A 27,152-nucleotide genomic window follows, 5' to 3' on the forward strand; every position below is an offset into this window, starting at 1 on the left:
GTAACTTTTCGGATTGTCTGGATCACGGTTGGGAATTCTTTCGTGGCCCTATAATATTCCAGCTTTAGTGAATTTTCTGTTTAAAAGTGGCCCTGAATTACATGTGTGTGTTTGTTTTTATTTATATTGTTAAAATCTGTATTTATTTCATAAAAATGCGCCACATAAAATGCAATAAAAAACTATAAGCTTCTAGTATACACTAGAAGCTATCCTAGTGTATACTAATCAACAAGAAAACTAAGTGTTTATAAGCCAGTAGAACATGCCCACAGCATAAACTATGCTACCTCCTGAAGTTTGAAAGCCCGATAGTTGCTTTTCCAGCATCCCCTGCAGCACTGCAAAGGGCACTGCAGCTGTGTTGGAACTAAAGCTGAATGAAGAGGTAACATCTGAGCTCATACATATACTGATCCCAGTGTTGCTGGCATGGTTCACATGCACACATCATGCAAGTGTCACCTAGCTGTTCCTCTTCCTTAACAACATGCCCCTCACCCTGGCCGGAAGAGTGCCAGGGAGCAGCATGCTGGAAAAGAACATGGTTGGATATTGCTTCTTCGTACTGCTTGCCTTGTACTCCCTTCTTTTTTTGTTTCTCTCCAATATCTAGCTTATTAAATTCATCCTGGGAAATGTTGAAGGGCCTAGTAATCCATGCATTTGACATTGTTGCACGAACAGAAACCCTGTTGCTCCACCCAACAATAACAGATGTAGCTTTTCCAAGGCGTGTTATATCTCCTTTTCCTTCCCACCTCCTCCCGCAAGGCACATGCTATTCTATTTTATGTGTTCAGTGTATCGTGCCAGTTTTATTGTTGCATGCAAAATTAGGGTATATTTATTTTCTTCTTTTTTTACACTTATTGTTTGCTTTTATTCTTTTATTTCTTGTGAAGATTAGTAATATTAACTACTGCCGTAAACACAAAAAATGCAATGTTCTGAAACAAATGGATGCATTTTCATTCCTGTCTTAACACATTTGTGTAATTGTTTACGTCGGTATTGTTTTATTGTGGCTACAGTTTTGGCAGTGTCGTAAAATTTAGGTCCTGCGAAAAGGAAGCAGGATAATGCATTGTCTCTCCTTGTGGGGTAATTTGCCATTCGTTGCTGCAAGCTTGCTTCATTTATATAGTATCTTTGTACTTATCAAACATCTACATGACTACTTAAGTAATGCCAAAACAAAAGAAGCATTATAGTACCCACTGTGCAAACAGTGTTGTTAGTACTATTAGGAATCATTAGTTCTTATCAGCAATGTTAGCAGCTGGAATATCCGGCAACTCAGGGGGGCTCAGAAATGTTCTTCAGTCATTATAGGTTCCTGCCATTCTTGTAAATACTGATTCTAATCAAATTCAGTAGTAGGAAAGCATAGAAACTGACAAAATTGGTAGAGAAAAAAATATTTATGAAACTTTCCTTTTATTGCTTAAGGCTCTGTTTTGTACAAAGATAAGACTGCTGCCCCTTAGATAGGAGTATGAGTGAACAGTTCAGCTCTGCCTTTCTGTCCTCTTCATGCTCTGGTTCTCAGGACAACACTGTTATCTCCAGAGAAAATGCAGCTCAAAGCATTACAGATGTCTAGTACAAGTGGAAGCCATATTGATGGTTATTGCTTTAAAAAGAAGCATGCTCAGATCTGCTCACTGAGCCCTCAGGAGATAGCAGTGTTTATTTTCTAGAAAGTATTGAAAACATTCAGTAGGATGTTTTTCTACTGAAGGCTCTCTTTTTCTGATGCTGAATGTTGTTGGCTTTTTTATAATGGTATCTTAATTAAGGCTTAGAAATAATTATTTTAACACTACATACTGACTTATTTTCCATATATTGTATGTCAGGGTTTTTTTTGGGGGGGGGTGGGATTAATAAAAAATATAAACAATATGTACTATGCTTGTTGCTCAAATTAAACTTGACATGCAGTTGCATGTATCTTTCCAGTGGCATTTAGGTTTAATCAAAAGAAGCCTCAGGAGCTTGTAAGTGTAAGGGGAAGTTCTGCTTAACCCTTTCTCTGGATATTTTTTGCTCAATCCACTCCTCCAACTGTTCTCAATTCATGGGGACCAATATATACTAATTGCTTCTTTCAGAGTCCCCCCCCCCCCAAAAAAAGAAGTGGCTTGAGACTGAAAACAATGGCTTTTGAATTTCCTTAGGTATTACATTTGATGTTCTGTGCTAAGGTTGCCGAGTCACATCTTAGAGATCCTATCTAATATCCTACCTATTTCTGCAGTCACCAAAGAAAACACAGCCACATTTTCCTTCCTTGATGTTTGCCCACCGGGCCCTCCCACATGTTACGGGACATATTCACCTGGTTTTTGTAAACCACTTTGAGATTTATTTATTTTTTACAATTGAGCAGTACTGTATATCATTTTGATTAAACTAATTAACAAGTCCTAGCTGCAGCAGGTGGGGGGAAGGGAATTAAGGCCAAGGGAGAAAGGACAGATGAAGCCATGTCTGTTCTCTTTCATAATGGCAAGGCTGTTAAAAAGAAAACCATGAAGTAGAGGAGTGTTCTTTGCTCGATCTAAAAGCATCATTGGTATCCCCACCCCGCTTCTATGCTCCATGCACTGCTTTTTTCATCAACACTACAGCCTGCTGCTGCTTCAGACTACTATATTCAGGTCTACAGATGCTAGAGATTCAGAATTGCATTTCTGGCAGAGTCTTGAACCACACTTTAGAAAACCTGAAACTTGGGTTGTATCCAAAGGAGTACTGAGGATTTCCACTTGTGCAAAAGGACATCACCCGTCTCCTTCCCCATGTACCTCCTGACTCTGTTCTAAGTGTTCCTCCAATCCTCTAGCAGATTTGGACAGGGTGGAGGGCACTTGGGAGGGAGGAGAGAGAGGCGGAAGTCCCACTGCACAAAAGGAAATCCTTGTTCTGATGGGACACATGAGTTGGCTCTTTGTAAGTCCCCTTGGCTCTTTGTAAGTCTGTAACCAATATGTTGTGCAAACGTACTTGCAGGTGACCACACACATTATTTTTGGAATATGGAGAATGGATTAAAAAATTTCATCTCAGGCATGTAAATGAATTAAAATGGACTTAAAATGTTGGCTAATAGGTCTGCAATATTTAACCAGCTTAACTGATCTTAAAAAGTCGGCTAAAAAGTGTTTCCCTTAAGTAATTATTTTAAATATAAGTACTTGGTTGTTGCCGTCTGCAGATTTTATATCTTAAAAGAGGCATTCACTACTGTGTTGAGGGCGAATAGGGAATCACCTTTCTAAGATGATGTCTACTGTGCGCCCTTTAAAAGCAAAGTTTTTATACCTATTGTTTTCTCTTGGACAAATCTTTTCAGCTAGATTGAAGCTATGATTGTTTACTGAGAAGTAAGCATGGCATTTGCTGTTCTGCACCTGTTCATCTTTAGATCACGTTGTTGTTACTCAAACTCGGTCCTTTGCAGGTTGCATTTTGTTCAGTTGGTATGATCTTGGCCCAGGCTGAAGGTTTGAAAAAATAGCACTATTCTTTTCTACTCTCCTGATGTATTGCAATTGTAGTTTACATAATAAATAGTGTTATTCACAGTTGCCACTATTTCTGATTATCCATCAGATACAGTAGTACCTTGGTTCTCAAACTTAATCTGTTCTGGGAGTCGGTTTGACTCCCAAAACCGTTCGAAAACCAAGGTGCGGCTTCTAATTGGCTGCAGGAGCTTTCTGCACTCAATTGGAAGCTGCGTCGAACATTCAGCTTCCAAAAAATGTTTGCAAACCGGAACACTTGCTTCCAGGTTTGCGGTGTTTGGGATCCGATTTGTTTGGGAGCCAAGCCTGAACCAGTACCACTATAACCATTTTCCTGACTCCAGGGTTTGTAGTTTGACTGTCTGTGATTATCATGTGTTTTTGAAAGAAGAAGCCCAAAGGAAGTGATGGTAGACTTAGATGTATTGGGTGCAGATGGAGACAGAATTCCATATACAAACTCCAGCAATTGTGGAATCTCTTTCTAATAAACTACACTAGCACTACAAGTCTGCACTTCTTCAGGGCAGGAAACAAAACAAAACACTTAAAATCATTGTGTGTGAATGACACAGAACCTCAGGCAGCAAGACACCTCTCCCCCCCCCCCCGGAAAAAAAATGTTATAACAAACAGAAACAAATCCAATCATCTCCCTCATCTTCCCTTCCTGAAAAGCTGTGAATGGCCACATGCAGTAAAGAAGTTACAATGGAAACTGCTCAAAAACACAGAGAGAGCTGCAGTATTTTAAATGTGATCATTTAAAATATGCCTGTGAGTGAAACATGACATGATGTGAAAGTTCCTGCATTGTTTCTCACCAGAGCAAGACGGCCAGGTTGCTCACCAGAGCAAGGCGGTTTGAGCATATTACAATGATCCTGGTCCAGCTGCACTGGCTACCAGTTTCCGGGCCCAATTCAAAGTGCTGGTTTTGACATTGTTGTTGTTGTTGTTGTTTAGTTGTTTAGTCATGTCCGACTCTTTGTGACCCCATGGACCAGAGCACGCCAGGCACTCCTGTCTTCCACTGCCTCCCGCAGTTTGGTTAAACTCTTGCTGGTAGCTTCGAGAACACTGTCCAACCATCTCGTCCTCTTGTGCCCTCCATCTTTCCCAGCATCAGGGTCTTTTCCAGGGAGTCTTCTCTTCTCGTGAGGTGGCCAAAGTATTGGAGCCTCAGCTTCACGATCTGTCCTTCCAGTGAGCACTCAGGGCTAATTTCCTTAAGAATGGATAGGTTTGGTCTTCTTGCAGTCCATGGGACTCTCAAGAGTCTCCTCCAGCACCATAATTCAAAAGCATCAATTCTTCGGCAATCAGCCTTCTTTATGGTCCAGCTTTCACTTCCATACATCACTACTGGGAAAACCATAGCTTTTACTATACAGACCTTTGTCGGCAAGGTGATGTCTCTACTTTTTAAGATGCTGTCTAGGTTTGTCATTGCTTTTCTCCCAAGAAGCAGGCTTCTTTTAATTTCGTGGCTGCTGTCACTATCTGCAGTGATCATGGAACCCAAGAAAGTAAAATCTCTCACTGCCTCCATTTCTTCCCCTTCTATTTGCCAGGAGGTGATGGGACCAGTGGCCATGATCTTCGTTTTTTTGATGTTGAGCTTCAGACCATATTTTGCGCTCTCCTCTTTTACCCTCAATAAAAGGTTCTTTAATTCCTCCTCACTTTCTGCCATCAAGGTTGTGTCATCTGCATATCTGAGGTTGTTGATATTTCTTTCGGCGATCTTAATTCCAGCTAGGGATTCATCTAACCCAGCCTTTCGCATGATGAATTCTGCGTATAAGTTAAATAAGCAGGGAGACAATATACAGCCTTGTCGTACTCCTTTCCCAATTTTGAACCAATCAGTTGTTCCATATCCAGTTCTAACTGTAGCTTCTTGTCCCACATAGAGATTTCTCAGGAGACAGATGGGGAGATCAGGCACTCCCATTTCTTTAAGAACTTGCCATAGTTTGCTGTGGTCGACACAGTCAAAGGCTTTTGCATAGTCAATGAAGCAGAAGTAGATGTCTTTCTGGAACTCTCTAGCTTTCTCCATAATCCAGCGCATGTTTGCAATTTGGTCTCTGGTTTTGACATATAAAGCCTTAAATGGCTCAGAACCGCAATACCCCAAGGACTGCCTCTTTCCATATGAACCAGTCCTGACCCTGAGACCCCTTTCTCGTGTGCCTCCTCTTCAAGAGGTTCGGAAGGTGGTAACACAAGAACGGGCCTTTTCTGCAGTGGATCCCTGTCTGTGGAATGCTCTCACCAGGGAAGTTCACCTTGCACCTTCATTATACACCTTTAGGCACCAGGCAAAAACGTTCCTTCTTAACCAGGCCTTTGTTGACTTGATTGACATCTTATGTCCTTATAAATTGTGAGTTTTTTGGGGGGGGGTTATTGGGTTGTTGTTATTTATTTTGATTGTGCATTTTGTGGATTTATATCCCCTGAGACCTCTGAGCATAGGGGGGGGTATATAAATTCAAACAACAACAACTATTTGAAGCACAATAAATAAATATTTGAAGCTCTCTTGCACCACTGAGGCCTTTTTTGCCTCAAGTGACAGAATGGAATTCAAAAGGAATTCCAGTTGTAGTTGTATATTTAAATATTGCTTTAGATTGCTATTCTGATTTGTAGCCAATCTGGGACCTAGTAGTGAATGGTGGATTATAAATGTAAAATTTTGTATAAAGCATGTATACAGAAAGAATCTTGTCAAACTAGAAAACGTACTGAAAAAGAGACAAATATAATCAATGGGGTGGAGCATCTCCTTTTTGAGGAAAGCTTATGATGTTTGAGGGCTTTTTAGTTTAGGAGGAAAGTGAGTAAAGGGGGATGTGATAGAGGTGCATAAAATGATGGCTGGCATAGGATATGGTTTTCTCCCTCTCATAATATAGGCGACTCTCCAATTACACTCGGAATACTCCAGAGATAGTGCATAATGCCAAAATTGTGCATAGCCAGAACACATTGGGTTCAGTGGTCAGTGGGATTGCCAATGTCTTTTTTTTTCAGACACCCACCTCCTTTCTGCCTCCATTTTATTTTATTTTAGTTTGTTTATTTTGCCAACCATGTAAAGTTGAATGTGCACAAGTTAAATGCTCATGAGCTGCAAGTTACTTGTTCTCAAACCAGGAGTGGCTCACTTGATGGGCAGAGCCAGAGCAATAGCATTCCAACAAGTCAAAACATGGCGTCATCCAATGACATTGAACGGTGTAAGATTCTGGAAAGAAATAAGTCTACAAAACCTAACTAAACTATAGAAATTGCTATTACTAGGTGTAGTGAATGCTATCAATTTGGAGGACTTTTAAAAGAGATTAAACAGATTAATGGAGGATCAATGACTATTAGTCATAATGCCAATATGTTATCTTCAGTATCAAAGATACCAGTTGCTAGGAGACATGAGCAACTAGACAGGCTTATGTCCAGCATGGTGGCTCTTATGTTCTTACAGTTATGCTTACTTTCATGTAAATGTCCATAGAATTGCAACCTTTATTGTTTGAATAATTGATGAATCAACTAAAACACATGATTTCTTGGCTAAGATTTTTTAAATTGGGTGTCACCCCTGGTGGCTCAACATTCTACATTTCCATTGAATAATAATTGTAAATGAATAATCTCTGAATGACTTTTTATATCACCCACCACATACGTTAGACACTGGTGGAATAGGAGGTAGAACGGAATAACTGTAGGGAACCCATTGTGCCTGCCCTCTCCCTGTATTTCAAACTGAAATTGAGCACTATCTTTTATGTTTTGGTTTGAATTTTTCAAAGGCAGGCTCTGATTCATTGTTGGATCAAAACAGAGATACAGATAACTGGATTCTTACTGAACTTTCTTTTCATATACTTCTAAAATGGTTTGTGTGGTCTGCCAGTTTTGCAGTAATAGTAGTTCCGATCAGAATAGGATTGGGTTAAATAAAAGGTGTTTTTAAAAAAAAAAAAAAAAGAAAAACGTAGCTGGTTATACAGTGAATGATTCAGGCTGAAATCCTAAATGCATTTAGAGTCGACTTTAGGTAGATATCCATAGGATTGAACTGTTAGATGCATAAATGTTTCCACTTTAGGTACTGTGCTGTGGTTTGCCATAGCCACATTATAAGATAGCATTGCAGTATGTTCTCAGAGATAAAGTAATGCCAGACTTATTGATGTAGTACTATTCTGGTCCCAGAACTTGTTTAGGAGAACATTACTCTTGCAGAGCTAACATTTTGCTGTTGGTAAGCTCCTCTCAGGTCTTCTGACAAAGAGCAAGATATAATTTTTAAAATAAATAAAACAAGAATATAGAACAAATTTGGTCTCAGATGAAGGAGTGCAGGTAGGATGGGGAAACAATCTTGAAAAATCACCTTCTAATTATTTTTTCTCTTCTACTTCACTATAAAAGTGATGGTTGGTTTTTCTCTCCAAAACTAAAAGAAGCAACATCACAATTCTCTAGAATCTACAAACAATATTCATGTATTACTCTTGCTATCCAGTTGCCACATTACTGTTTTATTTATGTAAGTGCATAATCCCATATGCAGCTATAAATTGCTGTCCATGTACATAATTCAGTCCTTAGATATATGTGGGATATGCAATGGGATTCTGATTTCAGTGTGTAGGAAAGAACATGTACATGTGTGAAGCCATACTTAATTTTAGAATATACTACAAAGCTTGACAAAAAATTCTGCTAGAAACTATGGGCTTCCTTGTACAAAATGCAAGTTGCAAACGAACCCTCTGCTTGCTTGCTTAATATTCTTATTGCAATTAATAGGACAGCTTTGGATTTACATACTCTCAGTGGATAACCAACACACACACATGCACACAGACACCACTTGCTAATTCATGTTTGTGCTTTTCTTTGTGAGGCAGTCTTTGAGGATATGTTTCCTAGAGCTTTTATAAAAACATGTAAACAAATTGAAATATAGAAGCCATTGTACACATGCCTTTAGGAATCCGACACAGATGTGGAGCTAGGATTTTATTCTTTGTGGATTTTTTTTAGCTCCGTTTGCTTTGTAGCTGATTTTCTCCCTTGTTCCACAAAGAATAGTTTTGGCTTCTGTATCTCAGTTCCCTCATGTGCAAATTAGACTTTTTTATTTTAAAAAGTAATTCAACCCAATTTCTAGTACTTATCCTTCGTTATATGCAATTTTGAAAAGCTGTCATCAGCCAGAGCATTCTTTTCTTCAAGTAAATGCCTTGTATGTCCTACAGGATCACATTATCTTTTCAGCTCAGTCCACTGTAGAAGGTTATATAATCCTCCCCCTCTGTCCCCCAAAAGGAAAATGGTAACTTTTAGGATAGCATGTTTAAACAAGTAATATTACTGTGGCATGTATGTTTGAGAGGTGACACTTCCAGATTTATAAGGGGGGAGGGGGTGGGTCTCTACCCTGGACTTTAAAATGTTGAAATATTGGATAGTGGTTGGGGTTAGGGGTAGTGAGACAAAGGCCTGGTTCAAACAGAACACTAAATGGTGGTTTGTTTATTTGGCTTTTTGAGGCTCATTAACTATGTTTGGTTGTGGCCAACAAGCCATAATCTAAAACCATAGTTTGAAATTGACTGAAACAGCTTGCAGTAACTATGGTTTGTTGTTAGTTTGGCAGGAAGGCTTGGGACAGTTCATGGTTGGAGCTGCAGGCAAGACCGATGGCCAAAGCAAACATAGCACAGAGTGAATCTGCTTGCTTACCCCAGTGATGGATGGGTTGTCTGCTTTTTTAAATGAAAAACAGCCCTAAATACTGGAGTGGAACAGGAAGTGGGTCTGACTGCCTTCCTTGTCTGTCGGTCCTCTCAGAATCCTTTTCTCCACAGGAGGAAAAAGACATAGCTGTGGGGGCTGGGCAGAGAAATAGCTGTGGAAGAGGGCTTTGCCTGCACCATTTCATACCAATCACCTTGTCCAAACCTTAGTTTAATGGGGGTGGGGGCTGTCAAGGTAAACACACCAGCAACTATTTGCTGCATCCAGTTTTGCTCAAAAGCTAACGAGCAAGGTCTATACCAGAAAAAGGTTACGTGAAGTGTTGATCCATTGATGGTCTGAAGCTTATTGATTGCTGAAATACTCCTGCAGAGATGTGCAAGCATGTTCTTAGCCCACTATGAGTCCTCAGATAAAGGAACAGTGTTTTTTGCTTCTGAGGTATGCACTCTAATGAGGCTACCTCAGATTGGCTTGATGGTGAAGGTGGAATGCCCAGCATTGAGAAAGTTTCCACAGAATAATATGAGGATATTTGCCAGGAAACATGTTTTGCAGGGGGAAGTGAAAGGAAGCACAATTCCTAGTGGTTCTTCCCCTAGGAAGAAACAACACAATAAGAACACAATAAGAAACAGCACAATAAGAAACAACATAGATATAGGATTGTCTGTAGCTATGGATTGTGGCTAACACTGTGTGTAAACCACTTGCAGAGTAATCAGGAGTGTGTACACAGCCTTGTTTGAAAAATTGGACTCCCAGTGCTGCTTTTATTCTGTTCTGGAGGGGTGAGGGAAATAAGAGTATGAATTCAAGGTGCGTGAAGCATGCATGCATGCCCACATATACAAACAAATGCAATATATATTCTTCTTCATGTCTAGAGAGTCCCTTTGTCTCTTCCAAATCATCTCTGCCTCTGAGTCCCACACCAAAGGCAGGAGAAGAGTCATAGCTATCTTCCCATTATAGCTCTGGGGAATATCCTCTGAGGAAAAGTATAGACTCAAGAGCAGTAACACAGAGCTGCTTCCAAGTGTTGTAAGTAACCATGCAGAAACATAGTATAAAGGTCACTCTTATCATAGCCTAGGACTGTTAGTTCCCCACCCATAGTGCTCTTTCCATTCTAGCTGTGAGAAACTAGAGGAAAATGATTATTTCCTGAATGAGAGCTGGAAGCACCTTCAGGCAGAGCCATTTCCCCCATTGATTCAGATGCACTGAAAGAAAGATCTGAAGCCACAAAGTCTAAGCAATTAATAATTTCAGGAAAAGTTTTAATACAGAAATACAAGACTCAGCAATATGCTCAGATAGATCCTTAGGGAAAGCAACTGTTCATTTCTTTATGCTCACATGTTTTGATTTGAAAAGTGTCTTTTTCTTTTTAGTTTTCTTTTGTTAGAATTGGATCTGTATTAGAATAGGGTTGATCTTTTATTTATTTTTAAATAGAGTAAGTAGAGTGGTACTCCTGTCTTCTGTACTCTGTAAGGCCAGTCTAACATAGCTGGGAAAGAAGAACATCCTCACTTCAAGAATTGATCTTTATCACACCTTCAATTGCCTTGTATGGGGTGTTAGGGGTGGGGTAGTACCTCCATTGGGGGATACATCATGCTCCTTCTGGGGTAGTTTGTCCACTTTTGGTCCCCACCCTGCACTCAGTTCTCACCTGTGGCTGCTAGAAGCTGTCAGCATGCGACAGCAGCCACACCCCAAGAAATGATTTCAACTGACTGGCTAAACCAGGTGAGGGTAACTGATGGGTTAAAACTCATGGTGAGTTAGGCATTTCCCCTGCATGTGAAGACAGGCTCCAGCAGATTGAGCAGACGGGACCAATAGTGGGCCCAATGGTCAAGAAGGCATTGACCATAGAGGGAAATGAGGGGCTCATTGATTTTGGAAGGTAGCCCATCTAGTAGGACAACTCTGAACTTAAACCTCTGCTTCCCTGCAGGACATCTTTGGGATAACAAAGGCTAACTTACACAAATCCAGAGCAGAGTCTCTAAGGCAGTTGAATGCTGCCTTGTGCGCCTCCTTGCGGCAACTCCTGCAGTCAAGCTGGTACCAAATATATTGCTCTGCTTTCCTTTGGACCACATCAGCAAAGCCAAGAGGGGCATCTTGTCTAGGCAGCCCAGGACCTCCATGCACACTGGGCAGACTTGTGCCCCATGGAGGTCACTTTGGTGCTGCTAACACAATAGTTTGGCTTCTCCCCTGGAGGCCCACTCCATTGTCTCTCAAGACAGATGGATGCCAACAAGACAGAAACAAACAAACAAAAATTCCACAACTACAGTTTATGTGGTGCATTCAGGGACCCAAGATTTAACCTTGTCAAGTATATCCACCAATTCAGTATGACCAACCAAAGTCATATGGCTCTTCTGATGTTCAGAACGCACATGATCAGTGTGCATGGAGTGCAGGATCATGGTGGCAGGCCCCAGCTCTATATCACATAGATTAATTAGACTGTTTGCACGATCCCCACACGCATACAAATTATATGCATGCTAGTTCTGTAAAAGCTGTAAGAAGCCGTGGAAAAACAGGTACTTGATCATATAGATCAACCTAGATGCACACAGTTTGCATATGTGGTGATGTGTGCAGAAAGTCTAGTGAATACATGGGGCATTAGCTGGGCAGCTATCTTAGTTCTCCTTCTCCAATACACATTCACTGTAGATGCTTTGAATGTCTGAATGGGACTTGTTGGGAGCATCTTTTTCTGAGTGCATGACTGTTGCTTTAGGAGTATGCACTCAGAAGAGGAAACACACTACTCACTATTTATGGTGAAAGTGCGGGTGATCCCTCAGTCATATAGGATGGCCATGTGTGCTGATTTACAGATGACAGCCCTCTGTTTGAAGATGCCATTAATTTGAAGTGCTATCTGATTCCAAGTCCAGTTGAAAAATAAAGGGCCATACAAAAGGAGAACAGGGGCCTGAGCAGGTCATGGTCACAGGTTTGCCCACTATGGTGAAATATGTTGCATTTCTGTTTAAATTGCAGTAATAATTTCTAAATCTTCATATATACATATGGATTATAACATGTAAAATTAAAGCAAACCAGTGCCCCCCTTTGTCTTCTTTTTTATCTATGCACTTTCTTTGGCATTGTGCAAGTGGCCACTGTTGTAATAACTTTGCCGATACCAATGCAGAAGAATCATTTTAAGTTTTCAAAACACTTAATTGCATTTAAATGTTTTAGGCAAATCTGATAAATAGTAATTACTTGCACAATAATGTAATCAGAATCCTTGTGAAACATGATTTTGAGAACTTCTATCTTGTAACAACGCACTGCTGAGAGTAGAACATTATTACTTTTAGCTTTGCTTATGATAAGAGGTGACTATGAATGAGAGGAGATATTATATAAAGTAAAACAATCCTTTGGATGTGTGGTGGAAAGAGTAAAACATTCTGATGTTTATAAAGCAGTTACATTCCGCAACATGTTGTTCTCTTATTTTTCAGGCAAATGTATGGCAGTAAATATTCAATTCGTTTTATAGCACAGATTAGTCAAACATCTACAGTGTTTCTAAGTGGTAGTAATTAACATTCATGTCAATGTTCATTGTGCTCTGCAGCGTAGTTTAACTGGAAGGTTAGTTTAAAAAAAGCTTCAAGACAGAAATTCACACACCTGCGTACCTGACGAGATTAAGAATTACCTTGTTTAGAGATTTTGATGGTGGAATATGTTTTCCCCCCTTGCCTTCAAGATTAATAATAGTATATATCAGTATTTTGCCCTGCTGTGCAAAGATCCCTCATATCCTATATCCCATGACCTTTTCTCAATTGCTGCCAGCAGCATTATTTTCCTTCAAAATGGGGATTTTTGACATTAACCTAGTTCTTCCTTCCTGACACAGGAGCAACTTCGGAAGCTGCCTTATACCTTAGTCAGACCATTGGATATCCCGGATACATCTACATCACCACACTTTCCCTCAAGTGTGTTGACATTTTACCATTTGACCTGCACCCTGCAACAACTCCAGACAGAGAACCTCTATAGAGAGCAATCTGTTTTATTTTTCTAATTATGTTTTCAGTTGAGATGGCTGGGGCAGGGGAGGAGACAGCTTATAGGTTTTCATGGTAAATTATATATATTGGCATGTAGGGACATTAAGCCTCCAGTATCTTTGGTACAGAGACATCACCTTGCCAACAAAGGTCCGTTTAGTTAAAGCCATGGTTTTCCCAGTAGTGATGTATGGAAGTGAGAGCTGGACCATAAAGAAGGCTGATCGCCGAAGAATTGATGCTTTTGAATTATGGTGTTGGAGGAGACTCTTGAGAGTCCCATGGACTGCAAGAAGATCAAACCTATCCATTCTGAAGGAAATCAGCACTGAGTGCTCACTGGAAGGACAGATAGTGAAGCTGAGGCTCCAATACTTTGGCCACCTCAAGAGAAGAGAAGACTCCCTGGAAAAGACCCTGATGTTGGGAAAGATGGAGGGCACAAGGAGAAGGGGACGACAGAGGACGAGATGGTTGGACAGTGTTCTCGAAGCTACAAACATGAGTCTGACCAAACTGCAGGAGGCAGTGGAAGACAGGAGTGCATGGTGTGCTCTGGTCCATGGGGTCACGAAGAGTCGAACACGACTAAACGACTAAACAAATCTTTGGTACAAAACTGCCTCATGTGATTGGCAGTGCACTACAGCTTCAAGTCAGAATATCTGTGATGATTATAAGCACCTGTGGAATTTGTACAACTGCAGAGGCTCTTTTGGGGCTGTGTCAACCTGTGCAATGCACATCTGTCTTGCAAGGCTTCATTCTGGGTGTAACTAGACATTATGGAAGACACAAGGCTTCTGCCAGTGCCCCATAATATCATCTATTGAAATTTCACATGAAGTGGCATCATTACTTCACATGTTGAGCTGAGCCTGGCACTGAAAACATGTCTTGGGGTTGCTCCCTAGTGAACCCTGGTTTAGATTAAATCCTGTCTCGATTTGGCAATTCTGCCTATATATTATTATTCAAAGTTTGATGTTTTTAATGAGTATCATCAGTATTATTTATTAAAAATAACATATTTTATTTATCTTAGAGGTGGAGTATTGGTTACAGTCACTTCTTGAATGGTGCTAAAAATGTTTTCCTACAAGAGGGTGTGATTATTTTCACCTGCCCCTTAGTTTAAAAGCACATACTCCAATTGACCTTGTATATCACATTGTGTGTCTGCTCAGTGTTGCTGGCTGGTTAGAGTGCTGAGCTTTCCCAATCACTGTTTCTAGTGCTTTTCAGGTAGGGATTCCTGCCCTGGGAAGGGTGTATTCAGGAAGATCCAAATGGAAACCATAACGCATTATTCTGTCCCTCATGATATGTATTCCTGTTGAGCTATGATTAAATAATAGCACCACAAAATTTAATTTCTTATGTAACCCCGCTTTTCTTACTCTTGAGTACAAAGCACTAAAGCACAGCCAACACACAAAAACCTCATCAACTATTGTTATCTTCCTCTATCTGATACATTTAGACCGTTAGAACACTTTTTTCTAGTTGAGATGTAAAAATTTTGAAGATTTGTGGTCATTAAAAGGCTTTTACCACTTCTTCAAGAGTGCAGATGTTAATCCAGAGGTTGTAGCCAAATTGCAATTTGGGTAATTATTGCCTGCCTGTCTCCATTCCCTTGTGAATGTAATTGGATCAAGTATGACTGCCTTCTTCATTTCCTATTCCTACGCTCTTATGTAGTATTATGTAGTCTACCCATTGTTATAATGGATTGCTGTATTCCACTAGAGCAGCCACATGCCAGTGCTACAGTGAAGTGAACTACATACATGCATAATTAGAGGTATAAGCTGCTTCCAACTTCCATAAATATTGCTGCTGTTAGAGTTTAATATCCCTACATCCCAGCAAACAGTCTTCCTTTTAAGAAGCATTGGGGGGGATTAAGTGTCAAAATCTCAATATTTCTTGTGCTCTATCTCATTAAATTGGCACAGTTATGATATTCATTTTGCCTTTGACCTTTGGATTGAGCAGTGTTGGCAGCTATTTTGCCTTTTCAACTTACCAAGTTGTTTTTGGACAGTTTCAGTGTTAGAAGGTGGTTGGACTTCATGGAATTCTGTTTCTTGTATCTTTAAATTGAATTTCTATTCCCCCTCCCCACTCAAAAGGTTGTAAGTTTCATCACTTACAAAGTGCTGAATATTTTCTCACATTACAACTTCAGTGTCCCAAGTAGCTTGAAATTGACAAAAGAGGTCCAAAAACTTGCCTGGGTGGGGAGAGATAGCAATCAGATTGCTTTGCAATGACAGTATTTCCTTTTTAGCTTCATGCTTCACTACATGGCTGGTTCTTTGACCAAAAAAGAAAAAGCTTGCTTCAGGATCCTTGTAAAGTTTATAGAATATAGGACTTCACTGAGCTGCAACTCCTCAGATGAGGTGAAGTTGCAGCTAGATATTTCTTTGCCTATGCTGGTTCCTTGCACAAGAGACGAGTCTAAATGGCTTGTAGATTATTTTAAATGTGTTTATGGAAGATGGAGTTATTGGTTTGTTTGTTTATTATTAATTTTTGAGTTCTTATTCTGTATTTTTATGTTGTGAACCACCCTGTGCTCTTCGGATGAAGCGTGGCATACAGATTTAAGAAATAATAATTATTATTATTCATTATTTAGACCACCTGATAAATAAATTGATATTTTCCTTGCACTGAAATCCTGTTCAAACTCTGTGCTAAGGGCTTGTAATGACTAAAGCCCCAAGTGTAATAGCTAAAGTTGGAACAAGAAGAATTTAAATTTTTGATGAAGCCAAGCGCTGGGAGATGATGATAATGCCTCTCAAAAAATATTGGAGCCATTTCATGTTATTGAGCAACATTCACCTTATAATTTCACAAACTTTTCAGCAGGGATTTTGTAGACCTTAATGGTATTGTAGATATCCTCGGAGTAATCAAAAGATTATTTCATACTAATAGGCTCTTCTTCTCGAGAGGGTGGCGAAATACTTCAGATAGCGTTGATTTATTCAAATCCTTGTACAACATTCCATTTTGTGAAAATTTGTGTGAGAAAAAAGATATGGCTTTAATAGGCCATATAAAATAATGACTTCCAGATGACTCCCTACAATCGCTAAACAATAAAAATGACACATAAGGATGAGCAGATTTTGCTATTTTTCCATGGGTTGGCTGCTGCATGTTTCATTAAGTCAATACTATATGGACAATTTTATTATTTTTTGGAGCTGGTGTATGCATAGTTTGCTTCCATTTGCATTAATTATTTTAATCTGAATTATCTATGTGCACAAGCTTTCATGCAAACTGAATCAGTGATTTTGATATTTTTTAGTATGTGAAGGTACATATGAGCACACATTCTCACTGAATAAAAAAGCATGGCTGTGGAGGGCATGTGCATGGGATGGGTAGGGCTGCAGAGCATTATTTATTGTTTATTTAAATTTCTATCCTGCCCTTGCTCCAAAAAGAGATTTATGTCTGGAGTGACTACTGTTTTCCCAAGCGTTATATATATTTATAGAAGCAAAAGTATACACAATTGCATTCCAGGTTTACAGGACAGCCTTCTCCCACATTATACCTACACAATCCATAATACCCTTGTCAGGGGCCACACTCTGAGCGTCCCATCGTATCATTGCTCCCATGATACTCCTGCACATCAGCCATATGTTCAGAGATGTGTGAAAAGGCAGGGCTGCCAAGCTAGAGGGAACACAGCAGAACACTGCAAACCATTCATTTTAACCTTAATGCATGTGAAGAGGAAACCCTTTACCAATGGAATAGCTGGGGTGGTTTTCGTTTGCACTGCAACAGAGCAGTCCTAACACTGTTCCCCCTCCACCACCACTACCCGGGCTGCTATTTACATTACAAAACATAAGCATATTTATTGCATTCACACATTTAACTTTCTTGTTTGGCCCTCAGAGTTAGTTGATACGCTGTTAAGCCACCTAAGAATAGTGTTTCTGTTACATCCATTGTATGATAGCCTGATTACATTAAAACATAATGTATAGTTCAAGTACCGTTCTAGGGGGAAACAGTTGTGCACCTGATTCCAGAATTTTTCATCTTGGATGGCATGTGCTTGGCAGCAGTGCTCATTTTCAGAATGCGCTGGAAAAGAAGCCACCTTCTAACACAATTATTCTTACATCACTGTGACAATTTTCAGGCTCCCTCATGGACCATCTAGAGAACAATCAGATTTTCAAGCTGTGCTCAGCTAATGATCTTTTTGTGTGAAAAATGTCAACAGACTGGAACTTTAGCCAAAACGGTTTTTGTAGAAGAGCATTTCTAGGTTGTTAAAGGGAGGATATTACTGTTTTTATTGTTTTTAAGTGCATCTACTTTTGGGATCAAACATGTTTTAAGAAGTTCTGTTTTGTATCTGGAACTGCTCAAATTACCATAGTGGAGAGGAAATTTACATTGTACTTTTATTGCTAAAATCATATGCAGCGTAAATACTGTTGGCACACACAGCTACTTTGAATGAGCGAGGTATTTTGTTCTATCAGCTCCCAGAGCTGGACTGATGAATTGGATGTATACGTTTGAAGCAATTTTGATGCTTTGCCTTAAAGTAACAAGATTACAAATTAGCTGGGAGTAATACTGGTGTTCGGCATATTTTGTAACTTACCTTTGCCTCATTTTTCAACATTTGCTCTATGTCCATAGCTATTTTTAGGAATGGAGCCATGTATTGGTCATTGTAGTTGCTGCTATTTAATGAAGGGTGTTAAAGCTCACATCACATTCTGTCAGTAAGTATGAGTAAGCTACAGCCAATGTGGCATTTCAGAGGCTCTGTTGGTATGGAACTTTGATACAGAAAAGAGATTGCTCTGCAATTTGACTGTGCTCACAGATGTTTTTCCTGATTTCAGCAGGATTTTAAGTGAAGCTTTGAGGTGAGAGATTAACTAGGCTATCTTTGAAATCCCTATGTAGTGCGGTTTTAGCAAGAGTCTATAGTGCACATGCCAGAGTATCTCAGCTTGCAAAGTGATTTGATAATGCCGGGAAAGTGGTAGGTCAGTATTCTTGCATAAAATGGTGCAGAAAATTAAGAGTGACAATAGTCAAGAGATGGTGTTTGGCTTTAGGAGAGATCTGTAGGCAACTGAAAAGGCATGAAGTATTATCAACATAACTAGGACAGCATGTGGAATAAGATAGTAGACCTGTAATTCCCAGTGTTCATTTGCAAGCATTGCGCTAGAATTGCTAGTCAGGGTGTAGAGTGAATGCCTAGACTCTAAACACCCTATGCACTTCAAATAACTCTCCACAGCTAATCTTCTATTCCTGATTTGCAATTTCAAGCTTGAAGATCAAATTATGCATCTTTTTGGAAAGGAAAGGCCCTTGCACTCCGCCTCTGCATGTGGAAACAGAGAGGGCAACAACCTCTAACACCGCTATATGTTTGAAGGCGTTTGATCTGTGCAGGTTCTCCACGCAGCTTCATCAGATTAGGGAGTTCATAACTTCCACTTTCCACACCACAGCTGTTTTCCTCAGCTTATTCCAGGAAAGAGACTATATAATCATTTATCATGCCTTACTAACTTTGTGACTGGACTGCTATACGACACATTCTATATAGTGGTGCTGTTTATTATTGTTTCCCTTGCAAAAATAATAAATTGTAGCACACCTCTTGTTTGGGATGACCTGCTGAAAGTAGTCTTCCAGGGTCAGCACCAAGCCACCTGCAATCTTCAAACAAAACTAACTCTGTCGGCTTTTGACTTGAACAGTAGTTTTATGTATTGTACCAACATACCTGAACTAGTTCTTCCAAGTGCCATTGCAATCTCTCAGTCTGGTAGAGATGATTCTCTTGCTTGTACTATCGGGGACATTGGAATAACATGAAGGAAAGCTTCCCTCTGTGGTAGAGACGCATCAATTCTTAGCAGTGTGATTTTAACGAATGTGTTTTTTACTTGGGTTGGCTTTGGTGACCAAGATTAAAGTTATAATGCTGTGTTGCATTAAAATCAGTTGCCTTTTCTTATTTAACTGGATATTTTATATATGTATTGATGTATTGTTAATCACTTAGAATAGACCAAACTAGAACTAAATAATTAAACGAAATAAATAAAGCAAATCCCTATTCTAAATCCAGTCAAATATCAAAAGTGAGCTGGTAGTTCTAGTTCCTCCTTTGGGACTCAGCTATACAGCTGCAAATAAACCATTTTAAGTGTGTTTTAAGGGCAATATACAATTTGACACTAGATGGTGATGGTGAGCCTGATGGAAAATTCAGTGAATTTTTAAAAATACTTTAAAAAAATCATTTTCAGAGTGGTTTTTGTATGTGTCTAAATTCCACCTTGGTTTTTAGGACTCTCCCACACCACGCATATACTTTCATTGAAACAATGAAATAACCATACATTATAGCAGAGTAGTTAAGAGTATGGTTGTCTTGGAATACCTTCTCCCTAGCAGAAATGATGTGAATAGTGTTTGTTTCTCATCAAGAATTCTGGCAGTGATGATCCTAGTCTCATCCCTGCTGGGGGGGGGGGATGACCCACTCCACCAGGACTTGTGGAGTACCCGAAATTCCCTGCCTCAAGATACCTTCCTGATCCTTGAAGAAGGTGAAGAGGGGAGGTGTAGCACCACTTTCAGGATGGAGGCTTGTGACATACTACTCTATTCAGTGTTACACAACATCCTTGCTCCACTAGTTTTCAATATAACTCGGATACTCAGTTCTATTTCACCCACATAAAATCAATATATATGTGGGTCATCGACGGAAAATCAGTTTTCAAAAATTCTGCCTTTTAAAAATGGCTTGTAAGCACTAGATCTGGTTTTATCCATCTGATTTTTGTTTGCTTTAAAACTATTACTTTAAGACTAATACACCTAACATCAGTATAGCACAGTACAATTGATCTCTTATCCATGATTAAGATAGCATTTGAGGTCTCATGAGCTCCCTGCCCTCACTTGCTCCTCCTTGTGCTTCCAAGCATTTGTGTAATAAAAATTATTTTAAAAGGAGTGAAACTGGAAAATTCATTTACACACGCACACCAAGAGACATAATTCCACAGCTTTGTTTTTCCTTAAAGAAACCAATCTCATAGCGCCTGCTGGATTTTAGGGTGTGTGTGTATCTATCTGTCTAATTGTCTATCATCTATCTGTCTGTCTGTCTATCTATCTATTTATCTATCTATATCTATCTATCTATCTATCTATCTATCATCTATCTCTCCGCACAACAGCACTGTTAAAACACCGTTCCCTCACTTCTTCAGAGAACAGAATTATTGCTATCCCATCAAGTTATTTATCATCTTTACATTTCCAACTGCACACAGCACCACATATTGTAAGATATGTGTTGTGATCCATGTTTAACCCTGGCTATATGAGTAATGAATTCTCCCTTGAAGTTCCGTGATCAAGAAAGTTACATATAATGATGCAATTGTTACCACTTGCTTACCCTTAGGTAAGATGGTAAATTTGCAAATCTTCATTTGAAGCCTCTACATAGTACTGGTGACTGGTGGTGGTAGATTATTTGCTTGCTCTTAACCCCTCACCTTTATTTCCAGTTTTGAAATAAAAACCTAAATTAGAAATTGACTACAGACTTATAGCAAATGTGTGTGTGAAGAAATGGAAATAATTTATATAGAGATACACCAAAATATAATTGCTTTGGTAAGTAATAATGTGGTATGCAAACCGTGTTATTTATAGTTTTGAAGATATACACCCTGCTTTATAAGGCCAAAGCATCTCAGAGTGGCTAACACATAACTAAAAGCAATACCACTTAAAAATTAACAAGGTAACAGGAGCAATTTGAACCTGATTACATGGGCAGATACTTAAAGAATAAGTAGAAAGTGTCATTTAATGCATTCTTGGAGGCATCAATTTGATCTATTAAGGTGACATTGGTGTTTATCTGCCTTTCACTGTAAGGTCCCAGGGCAGGTGACAACGATTAAAACAGTGTTAAACACAGTATTGTGTTGTTAATACATAGCAATAATAATGTTTATTATTTGTTAGCGTTTTATTGATTCAGTAACCACCATGTTCTTTAAAAATGATTTTAAGCCAATTTTGAGCTTCTTAAATGTAAACTAGGAAGACTACCTACTGAATATAAAAAGATGAATACTGTTAAATGCTAGCTCTTGTAATGAATATATTTGGGAAGTAGTGTACAAACAAATTGGTAAATAACTAATTTTTCTACTTTAATACAATCAAACAAAACCCTAAAAATGTTATTAATGTCTTTCCTCCCCAAAAAATGTTTAAAGTTATTTCCTGGATCATGACTGTTGTTTGTTTATACTTTCTAATATAATAAAGCTAAGACACATTCCATTATCTTATTCCCATATAAAACAAGTCGTTATATTGTTGAGCCATGATCTATACCTACAATTTTGTAAGGATGTTTGGATAAAATACATAATTAGTGCACAGTGTGTCGAAGCTATTTCAGGGATATTGGTTGAATTAATTTGAAGTGGAAAATGTTATAAAAGTTTCCTAAATTTATGTGCAATGCATGCATTTGCATTCTTTCACCCACTCAAATGTACCTCCTGGGCCGTGTCCAGAAAGTGGTGGTGGGGGATGAGTGTTCAGACCCCTGGGCTCTCACTTGTGGGGTGCCTCAGGGTTCTGTCCTCTCCCCCATGCTTTTTAATATCTATATGAAGCCGCTGGGAGAGATCATCAGGGGGTTTGGACTAGGTGTTCATCAGTATGCAGATGACACCCAGCTCTACCTCTCCTTTAAATCAGAACCAGTGAAGGCAGTGAAGGTCCTGTGTGAGTGCCTGGAGGCGGTTGGAGGATGGATGGCGGCTAACAGATTGAGGTTGAATCCTGACAAGACAGAAGTACTGTTTTTGGGGGACAGGGAGCGGGTTGGTGTGGGGGATTCCTTGGTCTTGAATGGGGTAACTCTGCCCCTGAAGGACCAGGTGCGCAGCCTGGGAGTCATTTTGGACTCACAGCTGTCCATGGAGGCGCAGGTTAACTCTGTGTCCAGGGCAGCTGTCTACCAGCTCCACCTGGTACGCAGGCTAAGACCCTACCTGCCCGCAAACTGTCTCGCCAGAGTGGTGCATGCTCTAGTTATCTCACGCTTGGACTACTGCAACGCGCTCTACGTGGGGCTACCTTTGAAGGTGACCCGGAAACTGCAATTAATCCAGAATGCGGCAGCTAGACTGGTGACTGGGAGTGGCCGCCGGGACCACATAACACCGGTTCTGAGAGATCTGCATTGGCTCCCAGTACATTTCCGAGCACGATTCAAAGTGTTGGTGTTGACCTTTAAAGCCCTAAACGGCCTCGGTCCTGTATACCTGAAGGAGCGTCTCCACCCCCATCGTTCAGCCCGGACACTGAGATCCAGCGCCGAGGGCCTTCTGGCGGTTCCCTCATTGCGAGAAGTGAGGTTACAGGGAACCAGACAGAGGGCCTTCTCGGTAGTGGCGCCCGCCCTGTGGAACGCCCTCCCATCAGATGTCAAAGAGATAAATAATTACCTGACATTCAGAAGACATCTTAAGGCAGCCCTGTTCAGGGAAGTTTTTAATATGTAATGCTGTACCGTTTTTAACACTGATTGGGAGCCGCCCAGAGTGGCTGGGGAAACTCAGCCAGATGGGCGGGGTATAAATAATAAATTATTATTATTATTATTATTATTATTATTTACTAGATATAAAGCTGGGACTGAAAGCTTTTGTTGATTGATAGGTTGATTTTAAAAAAGCTGGGCAGCGGCCATATTGTATATCCCAAAATGCAATGCCCAAAGCTCACTTCCTATATGAAAGTGCTATTGCTGCTGAATAAAGTGTATCCAGGGGGAATTGAAAGGGACTGGTGCCTGCTGTACTACTGGGGGACCAAAATGGTGGTAAGCATGAGACTGGGGAGATCTTAAGGAACAATATAACTTTTCATTATTGTTGCTGTTTTGAAATATACATTATCTCTTCCTATGACAAGTTTCTGTGTACATTATATGATTAAGCCCACTATAAAAACCAATTTCGCTGGCTCTCTTTGCCTTGATCTCCTTCATCTACTTACTCAATGAGAGGTCAAGTCCAGAAAATGATTTAGGGAACCACGGTAATTCTTTTATTGTAGCATAGCCTAGGCCCTTCCCTGGTGGTGACTGTTCCTCATATTGGGAAATACAGAACAGATTGCAGCAGCTGTTCTTGCAGCGCACACTAGTTACAATGCTCTCTACTGACTGATGAAGAGATGAGAGGGAAAAGGGACCCATTCCCCACACTCAGCAAGGAGCTTTAGACAATCCTGGTTCTGATTATTGCCTTACATATGTGTTTTAATCTGTTTGTCATGTTCACAGTTAACACTTTTTAGGTATGCACCTTTAGTAAATAATTTGTATAGAGGTTTCCATTCCTGCTTCTCTGATGGTTGTCTCTGCAGCTCATTCTCCTTATTATATATGTGAATGGAACAAAGTGGTGGTGACAGCACAGGCTGTGTGTTATGTTAAAAGCCATGGACTGTGGGGGGGGGGTTGAGGAGGGAAGTTTAACCCTTTCCTTGCCATAATCCCAACAAAAACAACTTCTTGAAAGCTTCTAGTAGCATTTTTAGGGAAGCTCCCACTGATAAAAGCAGTTTTGGAAAGGTGATTTTTGTTGAAATCGTGATGTGGAGAAAAATGGTTAAATGGATATAGCTTTGAAGAGGTGATTTTTGTTTAGGCTCTTGACATAGAGAGAAGGAATTTAACTACTCCCATAGCCAGTTTTGCAAACACTTCTTAGGTTTGATTGTGAGAACGGTTTTTCGCTCTTGTCCACGCATAGATTGCTAGAATGTGCACTCCAAAAGTTAACTATACGATCTTTTTTGTGGTGCTTCTAAACCGCAGGTCTTCGGTTCAGCATTTTTGAAAAAGCCTATAGTTATGTTCATATTTTAAAAGTTTATATACAGGTAACTCGCAACTTGCGCTTATTTTATATATATGGTCACAACTTTGCATGGGTGGGTGAGGAATAAATGGAGAGCAGAGGAAGCCTACTCTTGATTGATTTACTCCCACCAGAACTCCCTACCTAGCTTTGGGAAGGCAGCGCTCAGTCAGCATCTGTTCCCAGCTTGGCAAGGAGGCCCTAGGTTTGTGGCACTGGCAGGGTCCTAGGGCCTCCTGTCTTCTTCCCAAAGTAGGACAAATAGCCCTCAACCTGCAGGCAGAGGGTGATTCCAACCATTCCCACTTAAAATGTGAGTTAGCTGCATTCATATTTTTAAAAGATAACTTAAATTCCTCAACTTTTGTTTAGAACACGTGTTGCCATAAACCTTTGTTCCTAACTACAACACTTTCCTCACTGATATTTTCTTTAATTATTTGATTCATTAAATACAAAATGTATTTTCACGTTTCTCAGAACAAACATACATCAGTATAATTACGATTTTGCTAATGTTATTTTTACTAATTATTGTTCTCTAGAAATTTACAAATTAGTGTAATTATTAAACATGATATTAATATTTCACTTGCCTGTTACATTTGCTTTTTTGTCTTCCATTCATTTTGAAGACTTACATAATGTAGGGTATCTTTTTTACAAATCACCTTTATTATTTAAAAATGTAGATTTTAAGCACATTGATTAGATGACTGTGTACTTTTAAATACTCCAGTTACTTTAGTAGGAATATTGTACAGCATTTTATTTACTTACTCATTTAGAACATTTATATCCCATCTTTCTTTCTTTTCTATTTTGGAGGTGAGTAGGTATATTTTGTGTTCCCTAGCAACCTTCCTTCAAGGCACTGAACAGACGAAAACCTTCTCAGTTTCAGAAAGGTTACTATATTGTGTGCCATCAAATTATGCTGTGGACCAGAATGGTTTGAAGCGATCTAAAGTCAGATGAATGCATTGCCAGAGTGGTACAGGAGCCATGTTCTTCTGGTCCAAGCCAAACTGCTCTGGCAATGTGTAAAATATGTGAGGTAGACTCACATAATATCCTATTTAAGCTGTTACTTAGAGTAGCATGAGACTAAATGTCAGGCAAGTGGCTTCCATGCTTTTCTGGTGACTTGTGGATCAGGATTAAAGAAAGAATCAGATGCTAATGTGAAAAGGAAAGAGTTGCTTAACATTCTTCATATACACATAGCTGCTTCTGTTCTTAAGTGGTATCTTTTCAAAAGAGCTGAAGTTTATCTGTTTCCTTTAGAACATAGTTCTAAGAACACTTACTTGGTAAGTGAACATAGTTTTGGGTTAAAGTGTTTAGGTTTGATTGTTTCCCAAAATATTGGGAAATTCATAGTTATTTATTACTTCTCTTTTCCCTTTTAGGCCCTTCAAATCATCACAGCCAGTCAACTCTGAGACCACCTCTTCCACCACCTCACAATCATACTCTATCCCATCATCACTCTTCTGCCAACTCCCTCAACAGGAACTCCCTAACTAATCGACGGAACCAGATCCATGCACCAGCTCCTGCTCCGAATGATCTAGCCACCACTCCTGAATCTGTTCAGTTACAGGACAGCTGGGTGCTTAATAGCAATGTGCCACTTGAGACCAGGTAGGCTATCAATAAAAGATTGCCATTTGGTGAAATTGACTGGAAGGCATTATGACTTTGAATGCCATTGGTTCAGTTCATATATAATACTAAGCCAAACAATGGCTTATCATGAATGCTCATGTTTCTGGAGCAAAGATTATGGCCCCTGTGCTCCTCCTGTAGCCTATCCATGGCTAAACCATGGCTTAGCATTATGTCTGAATCCAGGCTTGTGGTGTGTCACCCCAAATGAACCATGACTAAGAATCCAAGAGCAAACCTTAGTTACAGCTCAGAGCTTGTCAAGAATGAGACAAACCGTGACCCCATGTTTGGATATAATGCTCAACCAAATTATGGTTTAGTCCTGAGTAGCATAACAGCATAGGATTTGTGCAGCAGCCACAAACTTCACATGTTTTCACATTAGTGCAAAATCATGGTTTGGCCTTATCATTATGTGTGAACTGGATCAGTGTATGAGTCTGGTTTCTGGGATAAGTAACCAATATTTGGATACATTGTTTCTGATAAGCAGCAATTTTATTTGGATACTTATAATCAAATGTTATCAAGCTATACTTAAGTGCTTCATAAAATTATAGATACAATCTAGTCAGACATTAAGCATTTTGAGAACCCATTAATTCCAATGGGAGACATTCAAGTAAGTGCCTATCTCAATGGGACTTAGATGCTTCACTTTGGCTGAATTGTGCCCATAGAAATTACAATTGCCAGTAAGGAAAGTGTTACTCAAAAACAAAAGAATATGCCTAAATGGAAAGACAGTGGTTTAGGTGTGTTCTGAAGTAATTTCACCAACTACTATATTTAATTTCTAAACTAATATAAACTCATTTAAAAACAAATGTTGGTCAGCTCAGCTTATCTTTGTTTGCTTTATTTGAATACTGATTTATTCTTCTGACAGTGTTTTGGGAGACCTGGAGAAACAATCCCAGATTCAAGACTGACAGAACAATACTTTTAATTTATATTTCATACAACGTACAAGCTCACTTAAATCCCTTTTGTACATACTGTCAGTTTGATGTCTGTGGGGAAGACAGTAATGTTTAAAAGGTACTGTGCTTGTTAACTGATGACACATA

General features: G+C 39.5%; 1 protein-coding gene across 16 annotated transcripts in view; it reads left to right on the forward strand.

The window, feature by feature from the left end:
• The window catches only part of TENM2 (teneurin transmembrane protein 2), a 719,087-nt gene that overhangs the window by 478,082 nt on the left and 213,853 nt on the right, over positions 1-27,152 (forward strand). For all 16 annotated transcript variants that reach the window (XM_053376484.1, XM_053376486.1, XM_053376485.1 and 13 more), the window contains one exon: positions 25,821-26,055. In XM_053376484.1, the coding sequence (XP_053232459.1) occupies positions 25,821-26,055 (235 nt within the window). The remainder of the gene's footprint in view (positions 1-25,820; positions 26,056-27,152) is intronic.

This window comes from Podarcis raffonei, chromosome 2 (genome assembly GCF_027172205.1).
Source record: "Podarcis raffonei isolate rPodRaf1 chromosome 2, rPodRaf1.pri, whole genome shotgun sequence".
NCBI classification, from domain to species: domain Eukaryota; kingdom Metazoa; phylum Chordata; class Lepidosauria; order Squamata; family Lacertidae; genus Podarcis; species Podarcis raffonei.